Here is a 26,047-nt window from a genome sequence, read left to right on the forward strand (position 1 = left end):
GGTTAGGGTTCCGCAAACTAAAAGGCCCAGAGCTCCGGGCACGCTGCAGCTGCAAAGGGCATCCCAGGGGCATCGCAAAACTGCCACAAGCTGGCCTCCTCGAGGCCTTTCTCCTTGGCACCTGCCCTAACCCTAGGCTGATTGGCTGCCCTGCCTAGGGTTAGGGTTAGGGTTACGCCTAGGGTTAGGGTTCCGCAAACTAAAAGGCCCAGAGCTCCGGGCACGCTGCAGCTGCAAAGGGCATCCCAGGGGCATCGCAAAACTGCCACAAGCTGGCCTCCTCGAGGCCTTTCTCCTTGGCACCTGCCCTAACCCTAGGCTGATTGGCTGCCCTGCCTAGGGTTAGGGTTAGGGTTACGCCTAGGGTTAGGGTTCCGCAAACTAAAAGGCCCAGAGCTCCGGGCACGCTGCAGCTGCAAAGGGCATCCCAGGGGCATCGCAAAACTGCCACAAGCTGGCCTCCTCGAGGCCTTTCTCCTTGGCACCTGCCCTAACCCTAGGCTGATTGGCTGCCCTGCCTAGGGTTAGGGTTAGGGTTACGCCTAGGGTTAGGGTTCCGCAAACTAAAAGGCCCAGAGCTCCGGGCACGCTGCAGCTGCAAAGGGCATCCCAGGGGCATCGCAAAACTGCCACAAGCTGGCCTCCTCGAGGCCTTTCTCCTTGGCACCTGCCCTAACCCTAGGCTGATTGGCTGCCCTGCCTAGGGTTAGGGTTAGGGTTACGCCTAGGGTTAGGGTTCCGCAAACTAAAAGGCCCAGAGCTCCGGGCACGCTGCAGCTGCAAAGGGCATCCCAGGGGCATCGCAAAACTGCCACAAGCTGGCCTCCTCGAGGCCTTTCTCCTTGGCACCTGCCCTAACCCTAGGCTGATTGGCTGCCCTGCCTAGGGTTAGGGTTAGGGTTACGCCTAGGGTTAGGGTTCCGCAAACTAAAAGGCCCAGAGCTCCGGGCACGCTGCAGCTGCAAAGGGCATCCCAGGGGCATCGCAAAACTGCCACAAGCTGGCCTCCTCGAGGCCTTTCTCCTTGGCACCTGCCCTAACCCTAGGCTGATTGGCTGCCCTGCCTAGGGTTAGGGTTAGGGTTACGCCTAGGGTTAGGGTTCCGCAAACTAAAAGGCCCAGAGCTCCGGGCACGCTGCAGCTGCAAAGGGCATCCCAGGGGCATCGCAAAACTGCCACAAGCTGGCCTCCTCGAGGCCTTTCTCCTTGGCACCTGCCCTAACCCTAGGCTGATTGGCTGCCCTGCCTAGGGTTAGGGTTAGGGTTACGCCTAGGGTTAGGGTTCCGCAAACTAAAAGGCCCAGAGCTCCGGGCACGCTGCAGCTGCAAAGGGCATCCCAGGGGCATCGCAAAACTGCCACAAGCTGGCCTCCTCGAGGCCTTTCTCCTTGGCACCTGCCCTAACCCTAGGCTGATTGGCTGCCCTGCCTAGGGTTAGGGTTAGGGTTACGCCTAGGGTTAGGGTTCCGCAAACTAAAAGGCCCAGAGCTCCGGGCACGCTGCAGCTGCAAAGGGCATCCCAGGGGCATCGCAAAACTGCCACAAGCTGGCCTCCTCGAGGCCTTTCTCCTTGGCACCTGCCCTAACCCTAGGCTGATTGGCTGCCCTGCCTAGGGTTAGGGTTAGGGTTACGCCTAGGGTTAGGGTTCCGCAAACTAAAAGGCCCAGAGCTCCGGGCACGCTGCAGCTGCAAAGGGCATCCCAGGGGCATCGCAAAACTGCCACAAGCTGGCCTCCTCGAGGCCTTTCTCCTTGGCACCTGCCCTAACCCTAGGCTGATTGGCTGCCCTGCCTAGGGTTAGGGTTAGGGTTACGCCTAGGGTTAGGGTTCCGCAAACTAAAAGGCCCAGAGCTCCGGGCACGCTGCAGCTGCAAAGGGCATCCCAGGGGCATCGCAAAACTGCCACAAGCTGGCCTCCTCGAGGCCTTTCTCCTTGGCACCTGCCCTAACCCTAGGCTGATTGGCTGCCCTGCCTAGGGTTAGGGTTAGGGTTACGCCTAGGGTTAGGGTTCCGCAAACTAAAAGGCCCAGAGCTCCGGGCACGCTGCAGCTGCAAAGGGCATCCCAGGGGCATCGCAAAACTGCCACAAGCTGGCCTCCTCGAGGCCTTTCTCCTTGGCACCTGCCCTAACCCTAGGCTGATTGGCTGCCCTGCCTAGGGTTAGGGTTAGGGTTACGCCTAGGGTTAGGGTTCCGCAAACTAAAAGGCCCAGAGCTCCGGGCACGCTGCAGCTGCAAAGGGCATCCCAGGGGCATCGCAAAACTGCCACAAGCTGGCCTCCTCGAGGCCTTTCTCCTTGGCACCTGCCCTAACCCTAGGCTGATTGGCTGCCCTGCCTAGGGTTAGGGTTAGGGTTACGCCTAGGGTTAGGGTTCCGCAAACTAAAAGGCCCAGAGCTCCGGGCACGCTGCAGCTGCAAAGGGCATCCCAGGGGCATCGCAAAACTGCCACAAGCTGGCCTCCTCGAGGCCTTTCTCCTTGGCACCTGCCCTAACCCTAGGCTGATTGGCTGCCCTGCCTAGGGTTAGGGTTAGGGTTACGCCTAGGGTTAGGGTTCCGCAAACTAAAAGGCCCAGAGCTCCGGGCACGCTGCAGCTGCAAAGGGCATCCCAGGGGCATCGCAAAACTGCCACAAGCTGGCCTCCTCGAGGCCTTTCTCCTTGGCACCTGCCCTAACCCTAGGCTGATTGGCTGCCCTGCCTAGGGTTAGGGTTAGGGTTACGCCTAGGGTTAGGGTTCCGCAAACTAAAAGGCCCAGAGCTCCGGGCACGCTGCAGCTGCAAAGGGCATCCCAGGGGCATCGCAAAACTGCCACAAGCTGGCCTCCTCGAGGCCTTTCTCCTTGGCACCTGCCCTAACCCTAGGCTGATTGGCTGCCCTGCCTAGGGTTAGGGTTACGCCTAGGGTTAGGGTTCCGCAAACTAAAAGGCCCAGAGCTCCGGGCACGCTGCAGCTGCAAAGGGCATCCCAGGGGCATCGCAAAACTGCCACAAGCTGGCCTCCTCGAGGCCTTTCTCCTTGGCACCTGCCCTAACCCTAGGCTGATTGGCTGCCCTGCCTAGGGTTAGGGTTAGGGTTACGCCTAGGGTTAGGGTTCCGCAAACTAAAAGGCCCAGAGCTCCGGGCACGCTGCAGCTGCAAAGGGCATCCCAGGGGCATCGCAAAACTGCCACAAGCTGGCCTCCTCGAGGCCTTTCTCCTTGGCACCTGCCCTAACCCTAGGCTGATTGGCTGCCCTGCCTAGGGTTAGGGTTAGGGTTACGCCTAGGGTTAGGGTTCCGCAAACTAAAAGGCCCAGAGCTCCGGGCACGCTGCAGCTGCAAAGGGCATCCCAGGGGCATCGCAAAACTGCCACAAGCTGGCCTCCTCGAGGCCTTTCTCCTTGGCACCTGCCCTAACCCTAGGCTGATTGGCTGCCCTGCCTAGGGTTAGGGTTAGGGTTACGCCTAGGGTTAGGGTTCCGCAAACTAAAAGGCCCAGAGCTCCGGGCACGCTGCAGCTGCAAAGGGCATCCCAGGGGCATCGCAAAACTGCCACAAGCTGGCCTCCTCGAGGCCTTTCTCCTTGGCACCTGCCCTAACCCTAGGCTGATTGGCTGCCCTGCCTAGGGTTAGGGTTAGGGTTACGCCTAGGGTTAGGGTTCCGCAAACTAAAAGGCCCAGAGCTCCGGGCACGCTGCAGCTGCAAAGGGCATCCCAGGGGCATCGCAAAACTGCCACAAGCTGGCCTCCTCGAGGCCTTTCTCCTTGGCACCTGCCCTAACCCTAGGCTGATTGGCTGCCCTGCCTAGGGTTAGGGTTAGGGTTACGCCTAGGGTTAGGGTTCCGCAAACTAAAAGGCCCAGAGCTCCGGGCACGCTGCAGCTGCAAAGGGCATCCCAGGGGCATCGCAAAACTGCCACAAGCTGGCCTCCTCGAGGCCTTTCTCCTTGGCACCTGCCCTAACCCTAGGCTGATTGGCTGCCCTGCCTAGGGTTAGGGTTAGGGTTACGCCTAGGGTTAGGGTTCCGCAAACTAAAAGGCCCAGAGCTCCGGGCACGCTGCAGCTGCAAAGGGCATCCCAGGGGCATCGCAAAACTGCCACAAGCTGGCCTCCTCGAGGCCTTTCTCCTTGGCACCTGCCCTAACCCTAGGCTGATTGGCTGCCCTGCCTAGGGTTAGGGTTAGGGTTACGCCTAGGGTTAGGGTTCCGCAAACTAAAAGGCCCAGAGCTCCGGGCACGCTGCAGCTGCAAAGGGCATCCCAGGGGCATCGCAAAACTGCCACAAGCTGGCCTCCTCGAGGCCTTTCTCCTTGGCACCTGCCCTAACCCTAGGCTGATTGGCTGCCCTGCCTAGGGTTAGGGTTAGGGTTACGCCTAGGGTTAGGGTTCCGCAAACTAAAAGGCCCAGAGCTCCGGGCACGCTGCAGCTGCAAAGGGCATCCCAGGGGCATCGCAAAACTGCCACAAGCTGGCCTCCTCGAGGCCTTTCTCCTTGGCACCTGCCCTAACCCTAGGCTGATTGGCTGCCCTGCCTAGGGTTAGGGTTAGGGTTACGCCTAGGGTTAGGGTTCCGCAAACTAAAAGGCCCAGAGCTCCGGGCACGCTGCAGCTGCAAAGGGCATCCCAGGGGCATCGCAAAACTGCCACAAGCTGGCCTCCTCGAGGCCTTTCTCCTTGGCACCTGCCCTAACCCTAGGCTGATTGGCTGCCCTGCCTAGGGTTAGGGTTAGGGTTACGCCTAGGGTTAGGGTTCCGCAAACTAAAAGGCCCAGAGCTCCGGGCACGCTGCAGCTGCAAAGGGCATCCCAGGGGCATCGCAAAACTGCCACAAGCTGGCCTCCTCGAGGCCTTTCTCCTTGGCACCTGCCCTAACCCTAGGCTGATTGGCTGCCCTGCCTAGGGTTAGGGTTAGGGTTACGCCTAGGGTTAGGGTTCCGCAAACTAAAAGGCCCAGAGCTCCGGGCACGCTGCAGCTGCAAAGGGCATCCCAGGGGCATCGCAAAACTGCCACAAGCTGGCCTCCTCGAGGCCTTTCTCCTTGGCACCTGCCCTAACCCTAGGCTGATTGGCTGCCCTGCCTAGGGTTAGGGTTAGGGTTACGCCTAGGGTTAGGGTTCCGCAAACTAAAAGGCCCAGAGCTCCGGGCACGCTGCAGCTGCAAAGGGCATCCCAGGGGCATCGCAAAACTGCCACAAGCTGGCCTCCTCGAGGCCTTTCTCCTTGGCACCTGCCCTAACCCTAGGCTGATTGGCTGCCCTGCCCTAGGGTTAGGGTTAGGGTTACGCCTAGGGTTAGGGTTCTGCAAACTAAAAGGCCCAGAGCTCCGGGCACGCTGCAGCTGCAAAGGGCATCCCAGGGGCATCGCAAAACTGCCACAAGCTGGCCTCCTCGAGGCCTTTCTCCTTGGCACACACATTATGGCTTTAATTTGTTCTGTGGCAGCAGGCAATTTCAGATACTCAAGTATTTTGTACTGCCATGGCCAGGCCATCAATCCATGTGTTTTTCAGTTAGCATGGGACAAATGTAGACTGTCTTGCAGAGATGCAAGGCTTCTGAGACCTGGCAAGCAGTAAAAAGCAGTATTTTCATGTTAGGCATATATGTGACTTTCACCTTCTGGGGTTTTTGCACAAAAACAAAAAAGCTGTATTGAGAGAAGAACTAGAACATTGCCCTAAACTGTCCCATGTCTAAATAAGGTGACAGCAGAAGATGAGTAGACAGAGACCTGAAGGACAGCTGCTGTAACAGACAGAGTGCAGAGATCCATGGAGCTATAAAATCCATGGGCTCTTTTCCGAGAGAAGGATTTCATCTGAAATGAAATCAGGCAGGAGGAGCAGACTGAAAAAGCTTCCATTGTCATAAAAATATCTCCCTGGGTAATCCACAGTGATGGAAAAAGGAAACCCTGATAATTTATGTGACAGTTTAATGGGATTTTGGTGACATTGGATACTTTAGAAAGAATTTGCCCAAATAGGACAGACAGGACTTTAATAAGGCTTCAGCTCCGAACCAGCAGTATTTTCACCCCTTGCTTTTACATTTCATTTTACGTACCCACTGCTCACTCACAGCTCATCTTTCTCATTTGCAAGGCACATTTCAACACTGTAAGAGCAACAACTGCTCTTTCTGGTTAGATCCCCTGCCAGAGAGGCTTCTGAGTATCTGATCCCTAAAGGGATCAAGCTGCCTTTGCACCTACAGGGCAGAGCATCACTGAGCTGTGAAGTCTGAGGCATGAGCTGCCCTCTGGCCATGTCCCCTGCTCTGTGGATGGCACTAATAGCTTCTGTGTGGAATTTAAGGGCGGCAGATGGACAGTCTGGAGCAGGAGCTGCTGGCAGAGGGGACACCCCCAGAACACACCGCAGGAATAAATGGCTTTCACACCCAGTGAGTAATGCCTCAGTCCCCATCTCCTGCCTGTGGGGGACACAGCCTCTGCCCCCAGCACAACACCCCGTGCCCTTCACTGCCATGGCTCCCAGAGCAGGCTCAGTGCAGGAGGAATTGCTCAGTGTGCCAAACCCGGGTGAATCCGGGGTTAATGGCATGAAACCCCACAAAGGAACATTTAGACTGAATATCAGAGAGTTACACTAAAAGGTCTCCCCTGTGGAGAGGTGGAAGTTAACATTAAAACCACATTGCCCAGAGCACAAGAAGTCATTTTGTACACAACAACCCTGAAGTGGCTGGGGACAGAAATAACCCAACAGGAATTCATTTTCTTTGCTAACTTCAATGGATCCAGTTAAGAAGCCCGAGTTTTGCTAATTTCTCCTTCTGGGAAATCCAGGCATGAAAGAAATGGTGAAAAACTAGGTGAAGATCTCAATATTTTGTCCATTCTGAGATGAACTCAGAACCTGCCTGTGAGCCCCAAAATGGGCATGAAAAACAGAGCACCTGACAGTGTTTCTTTCACTGCTGGCAATAACAGCCAAGTTGAACAGTTTAACACAAGTTTAAGTTGTGTCGTACTTCAAGCTGTTCTGCTCTACAGAAGACAAACTCTGTAGTTTATTCTAAAAAAGCTCTTTATGCAGTGCATATTTAAAACCCACCTATTACCACCCACAGCAAAAAGTAATGTTTATTCTTAAATGTGTGTTGTGCTTTTAAGTGGCACAGATCCATCTCTTCCTGACTTGAAGTCTTCCTCAGGGAATGACTTGAAAGTAGTAAAATATATTAAAAGAAAGTACAATCAGAGCCTCTCATTGTCAAAGTGATGAAATATCAATTTTCGTTAAGATAAAAAGCATCATAGATTGCCTCTGATGGTAAAAATTAAATTTTTGGTCTTCGCTTGATTTGATATTTATTGCTCCAGAATCAGTCAAGCAGGGAACGTTTCTTAAAAATAATATTATTCTGTATTTCTCCTGGAGTAAGCAAACTGTAAGAATTTTAAATTGTGTGTTTTCTTACATATAAAAAACTCAGAGGAAAGAGGAAATAAATGGAAAGTCTACAAAAAACCTTCTACTACTTCACTATGTCAACAGCTTCACAGCAAAAGACCTTCTGCAGTTTGACCTCATTTGTGGCATCACTAAATTGGCTTTTACATTATTGCTGTCTAAGTCTATCCTAAATCTTGGAACTGCACTGTCCAGAGCTGATCCCAAAGGAAATTCCTGCTTTCCACAAACACAAGATCAATGAGGTTAAACTGTCTCCAAATTTTGAATAATGAATCTTGTCTTCATGGCAAGGTTTTAGATGAACTCCCCAAACACCTGAGCAAAAGAACACAAATAAGGGGTCAACATAAAAGGTCTTTCAGCCAGATCATCAAGAGAGAAAAGCATGATACAATGACCTTGTATCATGACATAAGCAGCACCATGTCCACCTCCTAGACTGCATGATGTGCTGTGTGACAGACTATGAGCAGAACATAGGTTTTCCAGGAGAAACAGCAGAGATGAGCCCTGAGGTTCCCAACCAAGTTCATACTGTATTTTTTTTCAAGCAGCTCTCCTACTGAGATCTCCTAAAGATGAAGAAGGAATCAGGCTCACATAGCACAATCGGAATTCTAGAGTATTTGACAAAACCAGGTAGAACAAAATTTTCCACTGCATAAAGCAGATAACATGCAGAAATTTCAAACAGTCTGTGGAAAGCAGACTAAGCAGTCCATGGCTCAGGTGAGTAAGTTCTTCCCTTCAGATGCCAGCAAAATGATGGCTAATGGATGATGTCTTCCTGCATCAATCACTGCAGGGAGCAGAGTGTCAGGTTAGGAAGAGTCATCTGTTCGAGGAAATAAGATGGTAGGAAGGTTAGGGTGAGGAGAAAGTTTCTTTTTATCCCCATAAGTTGCTACAAAGCATAGAAAAAGGTTCTCATGAATAAAGGAGTCAGGCTGCAGAACAGTGCTGGCAGCCCCAGAAGAAACAGAAGTGGAACATGAGATGTCCTTCCTCAGCACTCCACGTATCACTGCAAAAGTAGGAGCTTTCACACATGAGAGCTTTTAGTTCTCCATTGTTTCCTAAGTGATATTAATTTATTTTAAAAGCATTCTCCAGAAGGTTCTTTCAGGCAAATAATTTAACAGCACAATTGATAGTTCCTAATCAGTTTGAATTTCTGATGTATAGTGCACAGACTGACTCCATAAAGCTGATAACTGTGATGTTGCCTCAATCCCAGTGCCTTCCTGCACTTTCACTCCAACACTTCCACAGCAGAGCTGTGAACTTTTCCAACTGACCCTGCCCCAGAATCCTTCCACTTATAGCTCATTCACTGGATACAGCCTGCAAAATCCACAGCATGAGCTCCTCTCTCAATGTGCCATAAGAAACACTCCTATCAAAACCATTTTATTCCAGAGCATTCACAGCCACTTCATCTCCTGCTCTGTAAACTCTGAGTGCTTTTAAAAGAAACACTTATTTATATAGAAGAAAATCCCTGTAAATCATGGTCATGACAGGCTAATGGCTAGCATTGCAAAGATGATTTATCTTCTTGCTGTATCTAACAAAGCTTCTTATGCTAATACCTTGTTTTCAAAATATGAAGAGACTTCTAACTGATGTTTTCTAACTGCAAGAATAGGCAGCTAATGAAAAATGCCTTACATCAGAAAATAACCTTCCCCTGCCACCTTTCACTCCCATCAACTCTCAAAATCAAAGGATCTCCTTGAACTATTTCTTTCCTCTGTATTACTTAGGGTGCTTCCCTCATGGATAAAGAAACCATTCAGTCTCACTGCCTGTTTATAATCCAAATTCATTTTAGGGCTTGCATGCATTACCTGCATGTTTTAATTTGATACATTTTATTTGATTTCTGCCTACTAAATTACAATTGAGGCAGGTTATATGGCCTCATGGAGAGCACTACCCTTTGTGCAAACAGTAATATTATCAGGGCTGAGCCTAATTTCACATTACATTTTGATAGGCTGGAAAACAAGGTCATGGTGTCTGCGTGGCAAGTGATGCCCCAGCTGGTGGGAGGGACTATTGATAAGCTAGAAGGAGGATCCTGGGAGTGTTGTGATTTAAAGGGTATGATATGAAATTAAGGAGCAAGCTGTCAGTGAGGTGCTGTCTCAAGTCTATTGACAGGCATTCTCCACAGCTGGCAGGACCATCACCTTTGCCAGCACAGAGATTATAAGCACCTCACTACATGTTTATTGCTCATTCAATAGTTGGTAATGGCTAAAAACGGGGAGAATAGGGAGAGTGGGGACACCACAGCCCTTAATGACATGCCCAGAGCCCTTCATCTGTCTCTTGCTTGCTCTCTCAGCCTCTGGCCTGCAGCTCTTTTTGAAGCACAATTCCCAGGAGTTGAGTTGTGCCTCATGGTGACCCTCTGGCTGTTGTTTTTGTGCCCTTTCAAAATGCTTGACAGAACTGTCACAGAAGGAGCTTGGCATCTGGAAGCTGTGGCAGGCACGATATGACCTGATTCATAAAACACAGCTAAACAGCTTGGGCTGCCAGAGGCCAGGATTTACAGGACTGAGCTTAAAAATGGCCTTCAACGCCTGCTCTGCTAAATGCACTCCCCTACTGCACACAAAACAATTCCCAAGTTGTGAGGGTGACCTGCAACACTGCAAAGTAACAAAGCAGACAAGACGCTAGAGACACTAATCTTGTTACAGCCTGCACTGTCCACTGCTACTCAGGACAGGAAAGGAATGGCCTCAGCTCTGGCTGCACCTTTTCACTTGGCTACAGGGGTAGGAATGACTTTAAGAAAAAAAAAAAAGGTTTTTTTCAGAATTTTTTTCAGAAATTCCCCAGCACAGCAAGCACAAAGGAAAAAAAATTTTGCCAGAGATAGTTTCTGCTGCATTATCCACTACAGCCTCATTTTTACAATAAAAGCCTCTCTGCATTTTTATTTCCAGCAGGCACAGCCCGATCAGCAAGGAATTTAAGGACTTTCTGTCCTCCCATCCATCTACCTATTTTCTTCATCTCTACTTCAATCACTAGTTACAGCCTTCTGTTAGGTGCTCTCCATGGGACCTAAACATCCTCTGGGAGACCTGTCAAAGTCACTCTGATGCCAGTGATAATAAATTCCATCTCACTCATCTTCTCTTGAAGCACTTCATAGACTGAAGATTACATGTTTCAAGTGTGTTCCAAGTTATGAAGGTAAGGATTTACAGAAAAATCAAGTAAGTTGCCCAAGGATGAAATACAAATCAGTCAGAGCTGGAAGCTCAACAGCTGTTTCCCAAGCTCTAGTCAAAGAATTCTGTGCCATCCACATTCACCTTAGAAGTGATTTTCTACATAATCCATTACTTCAAATCACTTCCTCCTCTTTTCATTAGCTAGGAAAATGAATTGAATTGTGCACTTAGACATAATCAATAGAGCCCTCTCTCAGTCATGTTATTTGTCCTATATCAAGATCAGCTGTCATTTACATTCTGGAACCCACCCATCCTTCCCAAAATTATCAAGCACACACACATTTGCAGAGTGCTATGGTATTCCTTTATCCATCACTATCATGTCATGTTTTCAGACCGGGGGAAAAGCAAAAGATGATATGAAAGTGGTAAGGGAAGAATGAGGAAATAAAAAAGTGTTGTAGTAGATCTCTCTGCTCCTTAAAAAATAAAATAAAAAAAAGAAAGTCCCTAAGTTGTCCAGAAGTCCTTCCTTATCTGTGGGCCAAGACATATCTCCAACCCCATTCTGACTTCTTCATTTACTCGTCACCTCTGCCCACATCATGTTTTAATAAAAATTTTAACATATTTAATTTAACCTCACTATTTCAAAGCACCCAGGATAAACTAGAAATATTTTCAAAAGTGTTTGTTAAGCAAATTCAAGGGAAAAATTGAAAAAAAGAGTAAAAGCTTATAAAAAGAATTGCCAAGTGGCAAGGAAAATCACTTTCTTTTCCCCCCCCACAGCTAAGAAGCACAACAATTACAACTGATGGAGCAAATTAAATTCTAAGTGCATAGGTGATTTGATAGATATAATTTTCTAAGTGTTACAGCCACATAATAAGTGCCCTGAAATGATACAGAAGTCCAAGTTTAGCTGTCTGGGAACACTGGTGCACTTTGCAGTATCTACCGTGTCACTCGTCAGCTCGTTGATCTTATCAGCACATTTGCAGTCTGAGCAGAGCAGCTGTCCCCACTTGGTTTTTATTTCTATTTCTGCATTAGAAACAGGTGGGCAAGCTCAGAGAGCTAACAAGTTTCTTTTTGATGTAGAGATGGACAAATCCTCTCATTAACAGAATGGCCTTTTAAAAATCATTATGGGGTATTTTTAGTCCCATTTCATTTCAGTATTTCGGTATAATTGCAGCCTATTAATCACAAATGCTTGTTTCTAGAATCTGTCAGTTATGGGCAACAAGTAGTAGCAGCCTGTGGCATCTGCAAACTACTACTTTCAACATATTGCTGGCTTCTTTTACAGGGATGAGATTGGCTGCATCAGTCACACAGGAATGGATCTCATTCTCCAATTACAAAAATTAAACTCAGTTAAACAGGTCAGGCAGAAATCCGCATAGACCCTCCCAGCAAAATCAACTTACAGGTGGGAATTAGAAATAGCAGGTGTTCAGAATTCCAGATACAAAACCAGGAGAAAAACAAATGCATACCATGTATTGCAAATATGCCTCCTCACTCAGTAATGCTCTTGGATAGATTAGTATTAAAATCAGCACATAGAAATAGCATTTGATTAAGATCAGCACATAGAAATAGTGTTTGCTACATTTCACAAGAGTGTGGAGCCCCTCACGTGGATGTGGGCAGAGTAGCTGAACAAACTATCTGCTTGCAGCTCTGGCAAACATGCACTAAAGCTGTTCCATACAATCCAAACAACTCCAGGCATTCGTAATGCACGACTAGCTAGGTCAGTCTTTATCAGACAAAAATGCATAGCTTGGAACATTAAATCCAGAAATTAGATTGTTGTTTTCCAGAAAGTTTTCAAAGCCTTGAGGTATCAGCTGAATGACTTTTCTATTTTCAAGTCAGACACAGTAGACAGTCTCTCCAAACCAGCCAGCCAAGATTCAAAAGCACCAAGAAAATTCCCAGTTTAGAAGGATAAAGGTGAAAGCAACATGAAAGTTATAACGCCGCCCACACTGTTTCCCAACAGTCTGCTAGCTCTGGGTGTTGAGGAAGGGTTTGCCTGTGCAAGCTGAAGCCTATTGTTAGAGTGAGAAATTCGAGTCACAGGAGCATGAAAAATCTACCTCAGAGTAGCAGAGTTCCCTGTTAGCAGGACACACTCTGGGTTCTGTCACAGCCTAGCAGTTCTTTAACACAAACTGTGCAAGACTTGACAAACTGTCCCCGAACTGAGTTCCCAAACTAAAAGCAATGGTTTGCTAGAAGAGTGGCAGACCCCACTTTTTGCCAACTCTGCCCAATCTTGCCATCCAAAATAGTTTGTTCCCACAAGATCGTCAGGCATCAGAAAGCAATGTGTATCTACCTCAATCTGTGTATCAGCACAGCTTTTCTGGAACAGAAAAGGAAAAAATATTGAACCAGAAACAAAAACTGCTCTCTGAGATGGCAGGAGTGGTTGTGTGGGTCTGACAGCAGTTGGTACATGTGCTACACCCCCTGGGATTTCCAGCCACAGATTACTCTTCCACAAGGCCAACCTGCCAGCTGTCCTGCTCCCAAATCTCTGATCACAGCTTGCCTAGCAGTTATCAATGAGGAGGTACAACCAAACAGAAGGAGAACAACTGGTCACATTTCTACAGTTAGAAAATGGCAATTTCTTACCTTACAGAAGCTTGAACTGAGGAACATCTTACTGACCCCTTAATTCAAGGAGCAAGAGTGATTCACAGACTGCCCCACTATCCACACCTTCAGCACTGCTGACCAGAAACACCTGCTTTAACATTAACACAGGTGTCCAAACCCAACTGCCTTCAAGACAACCCACTTTACACATCAGCAGACCTTCTGACTTTGGAAAAACAGCCGCCCTGTGTAATATGACACAGCTGAGCAATACTGTGGCCAGATGAAGGAACCCCTTCCTGATCTTGGCTTTTACCTTGAGGCACAAGCATTGACTCTCCACACCTTGGTAAGCACATTGCTCCTATCAATATTCAATCTCCAGCGACAGTCTGACCCTTAGATTATGTCCTCCCTCTCACAGCCTGTCTCTGCCATGTTGAGGAGAGATTTACCTCAATTCAAAAGCTTCTCTGGCTGGCTTACACACTACCACAGTGACCTTTTAGCACATGTCCCACAGGACTAGAATTTATGGCCAGGCATGGGAAATGTGCCACTCACAGAAACACATTGATTTGAGGCTATTTTTGCCCACACCATAATTTGGAGCTGATAATAGAAACCCAGTAGCAGTTTAATGCTTGTTCACCATTTTAGGGAGAAAGAGCTGCCTGGGGGCTCTGCTGGGCTGTGTTTCAATACCTTGATTGGCCATTGGAAATACAACACCTGCAAGCTTCTCACTGATTGTTTCCACCTAAGGGAGAGAAGATTTTTTTTTTGCCCTTCTGTTAAGTCAAGAACTTGGGCAACCTAGCACTCCTGTAGAAGCTTGCAGGTCCACTGCAATGAGAACTGGTTCTAGGCTGTTGGAAGACAGGCATGTTCCAAGCAGCTGCCTATAAATTTCCAAAGCTATATAGGAAATACATACAGCCAAAACATTTTCAGTTTCATTGATAATTTTCAATGCCTTGTAGCAAAAATACAAAGTAGTACCACACTCCTGTGAGAAGACCCTTCTGAGGCACTTGACAAACCAATCAAGAAAAAAAAATTATGACTAAGATATGCTAATTTAGATTTTCAAGATGTTTAATTCATTATTAGTGTATCAGAAAAGGCTGTTATGTTCTGGAAGTCTGGAGGATTGCCAGCCTTAAGCTCTACTGAGACAATCATAGAATATCTTGGGTTGGAAGGGACCCACAAGGATCATCAAGTTCGACTCCTGACGTTCAAGCCCAAGTCCATACCAACCAAGAAGATATCAATAACTTATGTTCCAGAAAGTTCTCCTTTTAATGAAATAATTTCTTTTCTAGAAAGGACATGCAAAGGTTATAAATCTCTCAGGGTGAAAATAAGACTGTCCTAAATCAAAGAAGGAAAGGCAGCTGAACAAGTGCTGAAAAAAGTGCTACAGAATTTTCTGCTCTATCCCCTAAGCAGAGGACAGCTCTGAAAAAACATCCAAATTTCAGAAGGAACTTGATTTTTTTTTAAATGCAGAACATGGCAGCTGAATGAAGAACACTACAAATAATCTCATTTAAGGTCCTTATTCTGCCATCATGCTGCATTAGGCAGAGGGTGGGACAGAATGAGGGATTACCCTAATATTTACTTTCTCTCTTTGCTAAAAACACCATTATTGTCTATGCTTCAAAGCCCAGCCCAGTTTTAGCATCCTCGTTCAGTGTTTTCTGTCCATTCCTTGCTGCCTTGACTACTGGAATTCAATAAATTAATATGTATTTTGCCAAGCTCACAGAAGGCTGACCACAGCGTCAAAGCTGTGCTGGCAGAGTCAGCTCCACCAAACGCTGGGATTCAAAGAGCATCTGATACATCATGAAAAATACTGTCCTCAGCCTGCAGACAACCATGTGTCTGTCTCACAAATTTCATATTCCACTCAACCAGCTTCCATCTTTATGGCAGCAAGCTGGATAACTCAAACAGGAGCATAGTTTTGCAGAAATTTGTCTGCTCTTTTTGCGAGGAGCTGCCAACGCTGTTGTGACTGGGATATCAGAAAGAAAAAGTAGAAGAGATCTTTGAAATTGAAAGAATCTTGAAAAAATTTCAGCACAGACCGTCAGTATTGCATAACTGGACAGCTTTGCTTTGGCTTCAGAAGCTTGAGAAACTGTCTATTCAAGTGGAAAAAAAATATTCTCAATTCTGTAATTATTTAGCACCGTAGAACACACGACAATTTTATTCAGCCTTTCTTCACTGCTGCATTAAAACAGGATAACAGTTTTCACAACAGCTGACTCTTCCTGTCACCAGAAACAAAGTGTTCGGTACAAAATGAGAGAGAAATCAGCACCTCTGCCTGGCAGCCCTGCAAATTAGGAGAAAATCATCAAATCAAAAGAATACAAAGACACAAACCTCATTATTGCAGATGCAAGGATAAAGAAAAAATGTTTTTCTCCAGTGTTCCATAATCATCTCAATCAATTTCTATACACAGTAAAATCTGTTCACTTTTAACTGTAATCACAAATAAAGAGAAGAGATAGAGAACTGATGAAAGGAAAAAGCAGAACAGGTCTGTAAATGGAATACTTGAAGGGAATGTAATGCTGGTGGACATTTTCTGCATAAGATTGCAATTTGGTCGACATTAAATACCTAGAAAGCTACAAAAACAGTCTGTCAGAGATAACATCTTCTGTTCCCATTCGGTGGAAATGCCATCTAATGGGGGACCACCTGAGGAGCAGAGCCTTTCTTCAGTTCTTGGTTTCTCTCCTGAGGTTATCATCAACAGCAGCAATGGCTCTTTCTTCTCATAGGACATCAGTACTGTGGAATTGTCATTATAAAAGCCTACCAGACCTTCCCACAGAAACCAGCCAGCAGCCAGACAGCTCTGGGCAGGTGGACTGGTCCCCATTTGGCAGACATGTGTGACCTGAGGGTCCACGAGCGTGTGGCTGTGCTGTTTGCACACGTGCTGGAGGGAGGATCACACGCAGTAACTGTGAGGAGCAGATGTGCTTGCTGGTGTGAGCTGCTTCCAGCCAGCACAATGCCAGGTTAGCACTCCAGATGAATTGCTACAGGCAGCCCTTCTGCCTGCTGAAAAGATCATTACCAATCAAAGCAGGTCATTCTACCTCCTTATTTCAACATTATTAGATGAGAGCTTCCTTTAAGGAGTGCAACTTCCTTTGGGGCCAACTGACTCCAGTAAGGTGTTGAACTAATTTGGTCCCTGTTTCACTAGGAGATGTGTCATCTCCAGCTTTGAAAAAGTTATTCAAGAGGGCTTTAGCCTTTCATAATTAACATGCAACACTGGTTGCCACATGGGGAGCAGGCACAGTTATAATAACTCTGAGTCAATAATTCATAAACTATAATGCATTATTAATCAATTATTGAGGCCTGAATTACATTTAATGAGATTAAGCTGATTGGAGCACTAAGCTGTTTGAGTCATATTGATTTAATCAATGTGCTTAATTAAACTGTGTACATTTTCCACATGATCATTATTTCCCAGTATCCTGCATAAGTGGCCCCTGCAATTCACATCCTCTGCTGTTCTTTGCTCAGGAATTGCTCTTTGCTGCAATTTATATTTAAAGGTAAAGGGCTTGTTTCTTCCTACAAAAAGATCAAAGTTGCAAAACAACCATCTAAATAGCTTATACAAGCAAATTGAGAAATGTGAGAATAGTTTTCCCAGCAACAGTGTCTTTTTTATTCTGTAGGCTTAAGATGAGGCCAGGTAAAGACACCTCATTAGTCTCACTTTATCCCTCATTCCAGCTCCAGGAGCATCTGCAGATTCAATGGTATGAGCATCCTGCCATACCAATCCCAAAAACATTACTCTATCCTTCTTCAGAAACGTGCCTAGACAAAAAATGTGCTTCAGATCCCCTACATTTAAGACAAGCAGGTGTCATTACCTTTTTTTGACACTATTCATAATGGTTTCCTCAGCCGTGCATAAAGAGGACATATGATGACAGAAGAGGAACTCAAAGATATTACAGATGTAAATGCATTTGCTAGTGTCATTTTTGTTTAATTCCCCTCACCTCTGCTAATTATCTGGGACAATTTGGGCTGACTTTAAACCACAAAATTCAGATCTATGATGCTACCCACGGCTAAAAGAATATTCATTAGCTGTGTTGACTCTGGAATACACATAGCACACTGAATAATCACTATTATTAATGGGGATGACAACGGTACAACCAGCCATGAAGAGAGTTGTGCAATTCCTTTGGGACTGTTTGAGTCATTACTGTGTTAGCACTAACCAGAATGGCACCTACACTAGATCATCACATCTCAGAGGTGTCCTGCCCCTTCCCTTCTCTGACTAAAGGTGAGAGGAAATCCACCCCAGCTCAGGGTACAGCCAGGAAACACCTCCTGAAAAACACTCACATGGCAGTGTAGAGTGCACACTGTTCTTTTCTGACCAATCATTTTGCTTTTGGTGGTTTAAATTCCACCACTCTGTTAACATTAGCAACATATCAGTGTCCTTTATTTCTTAAAGAGAGTACAATTTCATCATTGCCTGTGTGTCAGTGTTTAGATATTTTCCTTACACTTCTTTGAAGAGTTAATCTGTCCATTTGCTCTGCCACAACAGTATCCTACTGCTTGCAGGCTCTACTCAGCTGTCTGCCAGGGAGTTTAGTGGAGTTGCACACTGCACACATGCATAAATAATACTGTGAATTAAGAGTTTGCAAACTATTACTGAGTACACATACATGCTGCTAACACTGCCTTCACTGGGCTGTGTGTGTGTGGCAAACAAGAAAGTCAGAGCTCTGCAAACACCTATTAATTCATGAAGCAAGGAGCTGGCACCAAGATTTAGAAGCTTTTTGTTTCTGCATTTATTTGAGAATGCTGTGAAAGATGTTGAGAATTGCTCTCCCTTCAAAAGGCCATTTAACTCTTATCAGGCAGACCTAACACAGCCAGAAATAAAGTCAGAATTATTTTGCCTTTATCACAAGACCAGGGTGGATATTGCACTTAGAAAGGGTATTAAAGGCATCTGTACTAGCTGGATGCTGAGTCCTCTCCATCTGATGGGAGGAAGGGCAAGTTTAAAGTTAAAAAGCAACCACAAAAAACAAAATAGACCCTCTTAGTCTCTATCTGTTCAGGTCCATGGAGCTGAAAAAGCCCCGCAGGGACCACTAACCAGCCTAGATACCTACAGACATGGATCAAGTTTCAGTTGAGGTTGTGTGATTGTAACTGAGTGATTCCATAAATCAGAGTAAAAGCAGAGGAAGCCAAAGAGTTCCCACCTCCATTCCTTCTGTGTTCATATCAATTTCAGAACTGAACATTTAATAAAAATTATTCAGTACACCACCATCATATAAAGGGCAGATATAAAGAGTGGAAGGAGAAAGGAGCCTAAAGTGGATATCAAAGCCTCACACAAACAAGGCATAATGAAGGAGAGAAGTAGCCCATTTTTCTTCCCTTCAGCATGGCCTGTGCTTCCTATTAACAAGGTGCACGTTAATAAATTTGACTCAGACAAATTTAACCATCCTAGGACCACATTAATCAAAAGCCTGACAAGAGCAATCTGAAGGAGTTGAGGAAGGGAAGTAAAGCACAGCTGACACAGAGGATGTCATGCCCTCACTCTGCCTGGGCACTTCCAATGCAAAATCACTCCTTCCCACTGCACTCCTACCAGGCTGATACTGCTGCCTTCCCAGTGCTCCTCTCCCACCCTGTGCCGTTTTCTTATCCTTACATGTCCATACTTAAGATTTAGACTATTCCAGTATGACCATCTGCAGGAACTACAAAGTCCTGGTGAGATTTGTGCCACTGGCATTGCTGAAAAGAAACTCTCAAGGTACAGATTAACACATGCAACAGAAGCAACATAAGTTTGATAGGAAATCAAAATTACTATAGCTCATGGAAACTCTGCATTGGCCTGAACCAGAAGGAAAAACAAGGGATGTCCATTTTTATTCATTATCTATGTGCCAAGTTCCCCAGTGCTGGAGTTCCACATTCCTTCTCAAGCTGAAATACCCATGGAGACTGTACAAAGCCATGGGATTTATTGCAGGGAAATCCTCCACCCTTTGGTCTCTTCATATTTAGCTCTAAGTTGTTGCTCTTGAGTTATGTTTTTAGCATGGAAAACATTGACAAGCAGGTCCTTCCATCAGCCAAAACACTTCACAGAAAGATGGGCATGTCATACAAAATGAGGAAACTGAGAAGTAACTGCTGATCAAAGCAACACAAAGCAGCACAAATTAGACTAAGTGCATCCCCAAAAGCCATAATTATCCAAGCTACTCAAACAAAATAAGCACATACATGATTATTCAGATTTGCCTACAGGCATCCCCACAGCATAAAACATGGTGTGTTGCCTTGCTGTTCTTTCATTTGATAAAACAATAAATATTTTCATCACTTAAGAGTAGTGGTGTTTACTTTTTCAGTCTTGAAAACTTGAGTGAAACTGTGTTGCCTTGACAATGTCTTTCCTCCAGAAAAACTTCTCTTTCAGTTGGACAACTGGGGTTTCTACATGTTCTGTTTTGATTGAGTTCCATGGGCTTGTGGATAGGAAGACTGCAATCTTATTGTCATGCAAGGCTTCAGAGGAAGGGTTTAGTGGCAAAGGATTTCATGGCATTTCACAGAGAACTACAAGCTCCCACTGGCTTCAAGTACTACCACAAGGCAGGAGATATTTATTTCTATTGAAAATAAAGAGAACTTAGGCCACATAATTGGGATTTGGACCTAGGTGCAATATATTAAACAGCCAAAGCATTTGGAAAAAGCATCTGTCCAAATTATTCATAGATGCCTTATGAATCTTTCAGAAAACCTGGGCTGAATAAGCAAGCCAAGCCTTGCCTATGTAGACAGGCTAACAACCTTTTAAAACCTGCCAGGCTCTCTTCTAAGACTGCAAGAAGGAATCTAATATACTCTGAGAATACAGTGCTCCAGAAAATGGCCATGCCTCCCAACATGGTCACATTTATATTTCAATACTTTCTTGAAATTTTTTTCTTTTTTTGCTTTTCTATCACAAAATGCTCCTTTCAGAAAGTCCTTTCAAAACCAAAAGAGCAAAAGTCCAATGTTTAGGATATTGATTCAGCATGTCACTGACTCACTCCAAGCCCTTGCTTAGATAAACCCAAATGTTAGCTCAGTTTTTGCTTTTTACCACCATTGGAAAGGGCTTCTCACTTGGGCAGAAAATCTTGTTCACTGCATGCCTCTTCCAGCTGGCCCCAATCCTCAAATAAAATATTCCAACTTATTTTCAGTTGCTCCCTTGAGACCTTCAGCCATGAGTTATCAGCAAATAACGTCTGACCAGGTGATCACTGCCATGTGCCAAAGGCTGCTTTAGATAACCAACCTTCTCCTTCCCAACTCCCAGCCATAGACTTTCTATGTCATTATCATGGGAAAAAAAAGGCTTAGGGGCAGAAGCTCTCTCTTCAAGCCAGGCATGGACAGCCACAATTAAAGCTGTGCATGTAGATTATAAATTCCCCATGTAGCCTGTATTTGGCTATTTTGCTTTAGTATTTCAACCAAGAAAAGCATGCTCATGCTAATCCAAGGTAAAAGCTGAAGTTGTAATCAAGTTGTTACGGTAAAAAGGTAAGAGCTGTGGATGATTACACTGTAATATCAGCATAGCTGCAGTCACTCTGCTCTAAACCTGGACCAAAAAAGATAGCAATAACTTTCACTAACTGTCACATTTCAAATCCTTCTTCGTTTAGAAGAAGACTGCAATGAGAACAAGTCACAGAATCCCTTTGGAATCTTCTAGCCTAGTGCCTAAGTGAGCTAATGAAGAGTATTCATTTAACATCTAAAGGGATGTTGAGACAATTTAAATATCCACAAGTCTCAAAGGTTTCAACCTGTGTTATGTTTGAAGAGATAAAAAAAAAATTCACTGTATACCTTGTTGCTGATTTCAGGGAAAAAAAAAATCAACCTACATATAAGTAGTTCATGATTTAGGCTCTAAAATCAAAGCTAACCCAATGTGATGCTAATCAAAATCTTAACACTTGCTGTTGAGTTACAGAAACATGCATATCTTAATCTTGTTCATCAGGGACACTGAAGGTCTAAATCTTTGGCTCTCACAATGAAAAATTATCAGCTCTTGATATAAAATGGCAATTCTAATATTTACTGTTAAACAGTACATAATCAGTATGGTCTCGGACAGAATGCAAAGAGATCTATTGTGTCCAGATGGATCTACTGGACACACTGCAGGAGCTGGAATTTCACCAGAAGACTTCAATTGCTGGTCCAGCTTGGAATGAGTGATCTTGTTTTTAGATTGTTTGTTTTTTTCAAATTTATGACTTCAAAATACAGAAAAATTTTAGTAGAAAACAAAATATTTTTAAAATCTTGTTGAATTAGTTATTTCACAGTTTTTTGCTCTATATATTTTATTTTGAACTTCTCAAATGTTTTACATTATTGAAGAGAAATTAGAAGAAAAAATGGTATCAGTTCTCCTCTCTCTTCCATGCAAATGTGTAATTTTTGAAGAGCATCATAATTGGCTATACCTCATATTTACATTCCTTTTTCCAAAATGAGAAAGACAAGAAAATCAGCATGCTCACAAAAGAGGTTGTTATTGTCACTGCTGACATGAGCACAATTCACCAGCATTTTTTTTAACGCTTCATTGGGCTACTTACAGAACTGCTCCAGGTCATCTCTGGTTTTAGACTCAGGCATGGCAGTGATTGTGAGCAGTGGGCATGGATTTCCTCCTAGAGTCTGGCAGAGGGTCTGCTGCCTCCAGTAAACTTTCTTAGGGTTCCTATTTTGTTCCAGGATATCAAGATGGGACTGAAAAAGAAGCAAGGAAGTAGATTTGTAAAGGAGTTCACAGTCTATAAAACCTGATTTTATTCCAGTAGCTGTATATTATTTTTGAAACTAATTTCATATCTTGCTAACTTCCCAGCTGCTCTCTTCTGCCAGTTAATATCAGCACCTTTTACATCCCACAAATATGCACAAGCCATTCACAATGCATCCCAGCTCACTGAAGCTGCACAGAATATTTATTCTTATATCATTATCTACTTGAGGGTGTCCCTTTCTAATGCAGAGGGGTTGGACCAGATGACCTTTAAATGTCCCTTCCAGCCCAAACTATCCTATGATTTTGCCTGAACAGTTCCTAGGTGCTTTTGTTAGCATAATGAAATTTCTGTGCATACATGAAATCCAAAAGAGAAGCATTTACTCTTTATATTTTAATAAGGGTTTTGTAGAAATGTGAGAAAACTCACCACTTTTGAACATTTACAGAATTGATTGCCTAGCTGTCAAGCACATGCCAGTGAAACTCAGTGACAACTCCATATCAGAGGCAGCCAAAAAGTTTATATCGAAACAACATTTTATACAATCAGTAGTGGAAAATTTGAAGAGTGTCTTTCCAAGAAGTTATTTAAAAAGGGAGATTTTCTCCCCACCCCACCCCCCCCTCCCAAATTTTATGACAGCTTTAAATAATTCTAAAGACCAACAGCTTCTTGAGAAATTTGAGGAAAAGAACTGGCAGCTTAGAAGAAAGACTTTTTGGAACAAATTCCCATCGCCTCATTAGACAGGGAGCCGCTTGTCACCCACACAGCAGATGAAGTGTGGTTCTGTTTGTGCGCTCGCAGAGGAGGGTGAGCACTGCCCCTGTGGGCTGGGGCTGAGTGCAGGGCAACACCAGTTGTCCCCCAGTTGGTAGGAATAGGTGCAGTGAGCACACTTGTCCTAACAAAACTAAAACACTCCAGTTCACTCAGTGACCCTCGCAGGGTGAGGGTTTGTCTCTATGAGGCAGGGTTCAATTTTAATCTACATTTATGGGACACCACGATCCTGTTTATCGAATCTTGGAGCTCACCACGTTTCAGACTGCTTTCCCAGCATTCAGATAGAGCCATGTAAACACAGAGCTGAAATTTACAGCCAGCTATGTTATAAAACAATTAAAATACAGCTCTATAAAGTAAATTCAATTATTAAGTGCATTTAACAATCTCACATAGATACAGAGAACTCAATGTCATCATTTACTTATGTTCCTGGTACCCAGTGAAACTTAATTGGGTATAGCTACCACAGAGGTTTCAGCTAGATATCAAAACAATTAATACTGTGATGTAAAAATAGATCAATTACTGTTCATAAAAGAAATGTAATTACTAATGGACAAAAAGTAATGAACTGCAGAGTGCATCCAGTTCAAATAGGATTGTACAATATTTCCTGCAAATATGCCTATAACCATTAAATATATATGATATTTAAAAACATTTTCAAATTACTAACTCCATATACAAGTTTATCTTCTTCCCCAAAGCACTATGTCTTTAATTGAGCCCTTGGGTTCATAAACAGTTTTAATTTATTATTGATATGTAAAACCAACACATTCCACCAGTGGACAAATGCTTTAAAATGCAATCTACTGATGCACAAACCTGATTTAGTTTATTTACTGCAGAAATAAAAGTAAAATGGAGATGTGCATAGCGCATCACTTGACATTTTAAATTAGCCCAAGCAAAGAAGCCTTTCAGAATTATTAGAAGTAGTGATTTTGCTTTAACTAGAGCTGGACATGACAATCTATCAGGCTTTTCCATCCATAATTCCCATTTACCAAACTTTATGGTCCTTATTGTGTCCGAGTTCATTTAAACTTTTCCTGAGGAAAAACTCCCTTTAACTTCAATGAGCATTTTATTTGAAGAGACAGTGAAATACTTAAAGACCTGATCCTGGAAGCCTAGGAATAACATCTTTTTCATCTCTGTTCTATTCATTCAGGAGCAGGTGAAACATTCAGTTATTCCCAGAGCACACAAACTCTCCAAGTCTCTCTTGCTTTGTGCCAGCAAAAGATAGAAATCAATAACAGAAAATAATGATGAAGCACTGCATTTCTGTGAAATGTATGGTGGTGAATAAGTCCAACCAATTCTTCAGTATAGCGTGTCTTTTTTACCCTGCAGACTGCAGAAATTTGCGCTGTCAGGGCTAAAGGTCAGACCCACCACTGGAGAACATACTCTTTCCCACAAAACTTTAGGAGTAACTGGTGAGGAACTGCTGAGAAGTGTGCTGACAGACATGTTTTGGACTGAAGGCTGGACTGGCCTTCCCCCAGATATTGAAAGCAGTTTCTTTGAACGTCTATAATGGGATGCAAAACAGTTGACAAGAGGCTTTCTTGAGTGGGAATCACTCCAAGCCTAACTCTGCTTATGTGCCAGTGGATCCTGGGGGAGGACACTGTCCCCTGGAAAGCACAGCCTCCAATATCTGCTTATGGCAGACTAATGTCTTCATAAAAAACAGTGACCTCAAACTCTACCAACCCACACCAGCGTGTATTGCCCAAAACAAAATGTGTTGACGATGGAAACTGAAGTGAGAAGGGAGGGAAACTGATTTACTGGAACTGTGTGGTTTCATTTGCAGTAGCATTACTCTCATCTTTAGCATCAAAGCAAAGCTACTCCCAGAACTATTCATTTCACTTCTTTCATCCTATCTCCCCTCCATCAATTATAGAGGAAGCACACTGGATGCATTTCCCAGAAAATTCCCTTACCATCCTCCCCTTTCCACAGAAGAGGCTGTGGAAAACAAACCTGTGCCCAGCAAAAAAAAAAACTTGATACAACTCAAAAACTAAATTCATGCTGTGGAGTTGTATTCTTTTAGTTTCTATACTGACAGCACTGGTGGGAGCGTCACAAATTCCTACTGACACTCCAGCTGGCACCAAGGAAAGAGCTGGTAAAGCATCAGATGAGGTCCAGCAGTCTGGTAATGCTGGCTGCAGCTCTGAAAGCTGGGCTGCTACCCTGTGTCAGGAGGAGGATCAGGCAGCACATCTGAGCTGCCATTAGGTTTAGCCCCTGCTTCCCAGCCCTTCAGCAGGAGGATCCTGCTGCCCCAAGTCAGAGGAGACACCTTTGGTCTGTGTTATGACTGGTATAAGTGCTCATGGCTTGTGCTCAGCTTGTCCCACAGAGAAATTTCTTTTCTTCTACAGCATTCTGGGCTTTACAGCTGGCAAAACAAGGCAATCACACCAATGATCACAGAATGGTTTCAGTGGGAAGGGACCTGAAGGATCATCTCATTCCAACCCCCCTGCCATTCCCCTAGACCAGGGTACTCAAAGCCCCATCCAACCTGACCCTGAGCATTGCCAGGGATGAGGAGGTGAAATCAATCCTCTGTGTCATCTCAAAATCCACACATACCCAAGCAGCTCCCAGCATTCTGTTATCTAGGTGGGCATGCCAGCATTACCATCATTGTGGAGTAGGTGTAGGGGTAGTGGTAGGCCAGGTAGCAGACATCATCTTTGTGAGGGAACTTGATGCTGAAGGTGAGGGTGTAGTAGAACCTTCCCCTCACACCTCCTCCTGCAGCTGCACTCCTGCAGCGGTAGTGGTTTCTGGAAGAAGAGAAGGGAAGGAGGAAGAAAGTAAATGCCTTTCACTTCTAGATGTGCATTTGAAGCAGCCATGGGAAAAATAAGCATTCAGAGAAGCATCCACACAACAGGACACAAAGCCCAGCAGGGAGCTGGGAGGCAGAACTGCACGTGGCAGTGCAGGGCACTGCCAGTCACCTGCTGCTGAGGGATGGGAGCACTGCTAGGAAAATAAAATCCATTAATGCTTCATTTTGTTAAATGCAAATAAAGAAG

At 45.1% G+C, this 26,047-nt stretch overlaps 1 protein-coding gene across 1 annotated transcript in view; it reads right to left on the reverse strand.

Moving 5' to 3' along the window:
* AGBL1 (AGBL carboxypeptidase 1) overlaps positions 1–26,047 on the reverse strand; it is a gene marked incomplete at both ends in the record, with an annotated part of 309,418 nt that overhangs the window by 208,619 nt on the left and 74,752 nt on the right. The window contains 2 exons of the mRNA XM_084213816.1: positions 22,005–22,158; positions 25,645–25,792. Coding sequence (XP_084069942.1) covers positions 22,005–22,158; positions 25,645–25,792 — 302 coding nt within the window. The remainder of the gene's footprint in view (positions 1–22,004; positions 22,159–25,644; positions 25,793–26,047) is intronic.

Source organism: Fringilla coelebs (assembly GCF_963513975.1).
Source record: "Fringilla coelebs genome assembly, chromosome: 12".
NCBI classification, from domain to species: domain Eukaryota; kingdom Metazoa; phylum Chordata; class Aves; order Passeriformes; family Fringillidae; genus Fringilla; species Fringilla coelebs.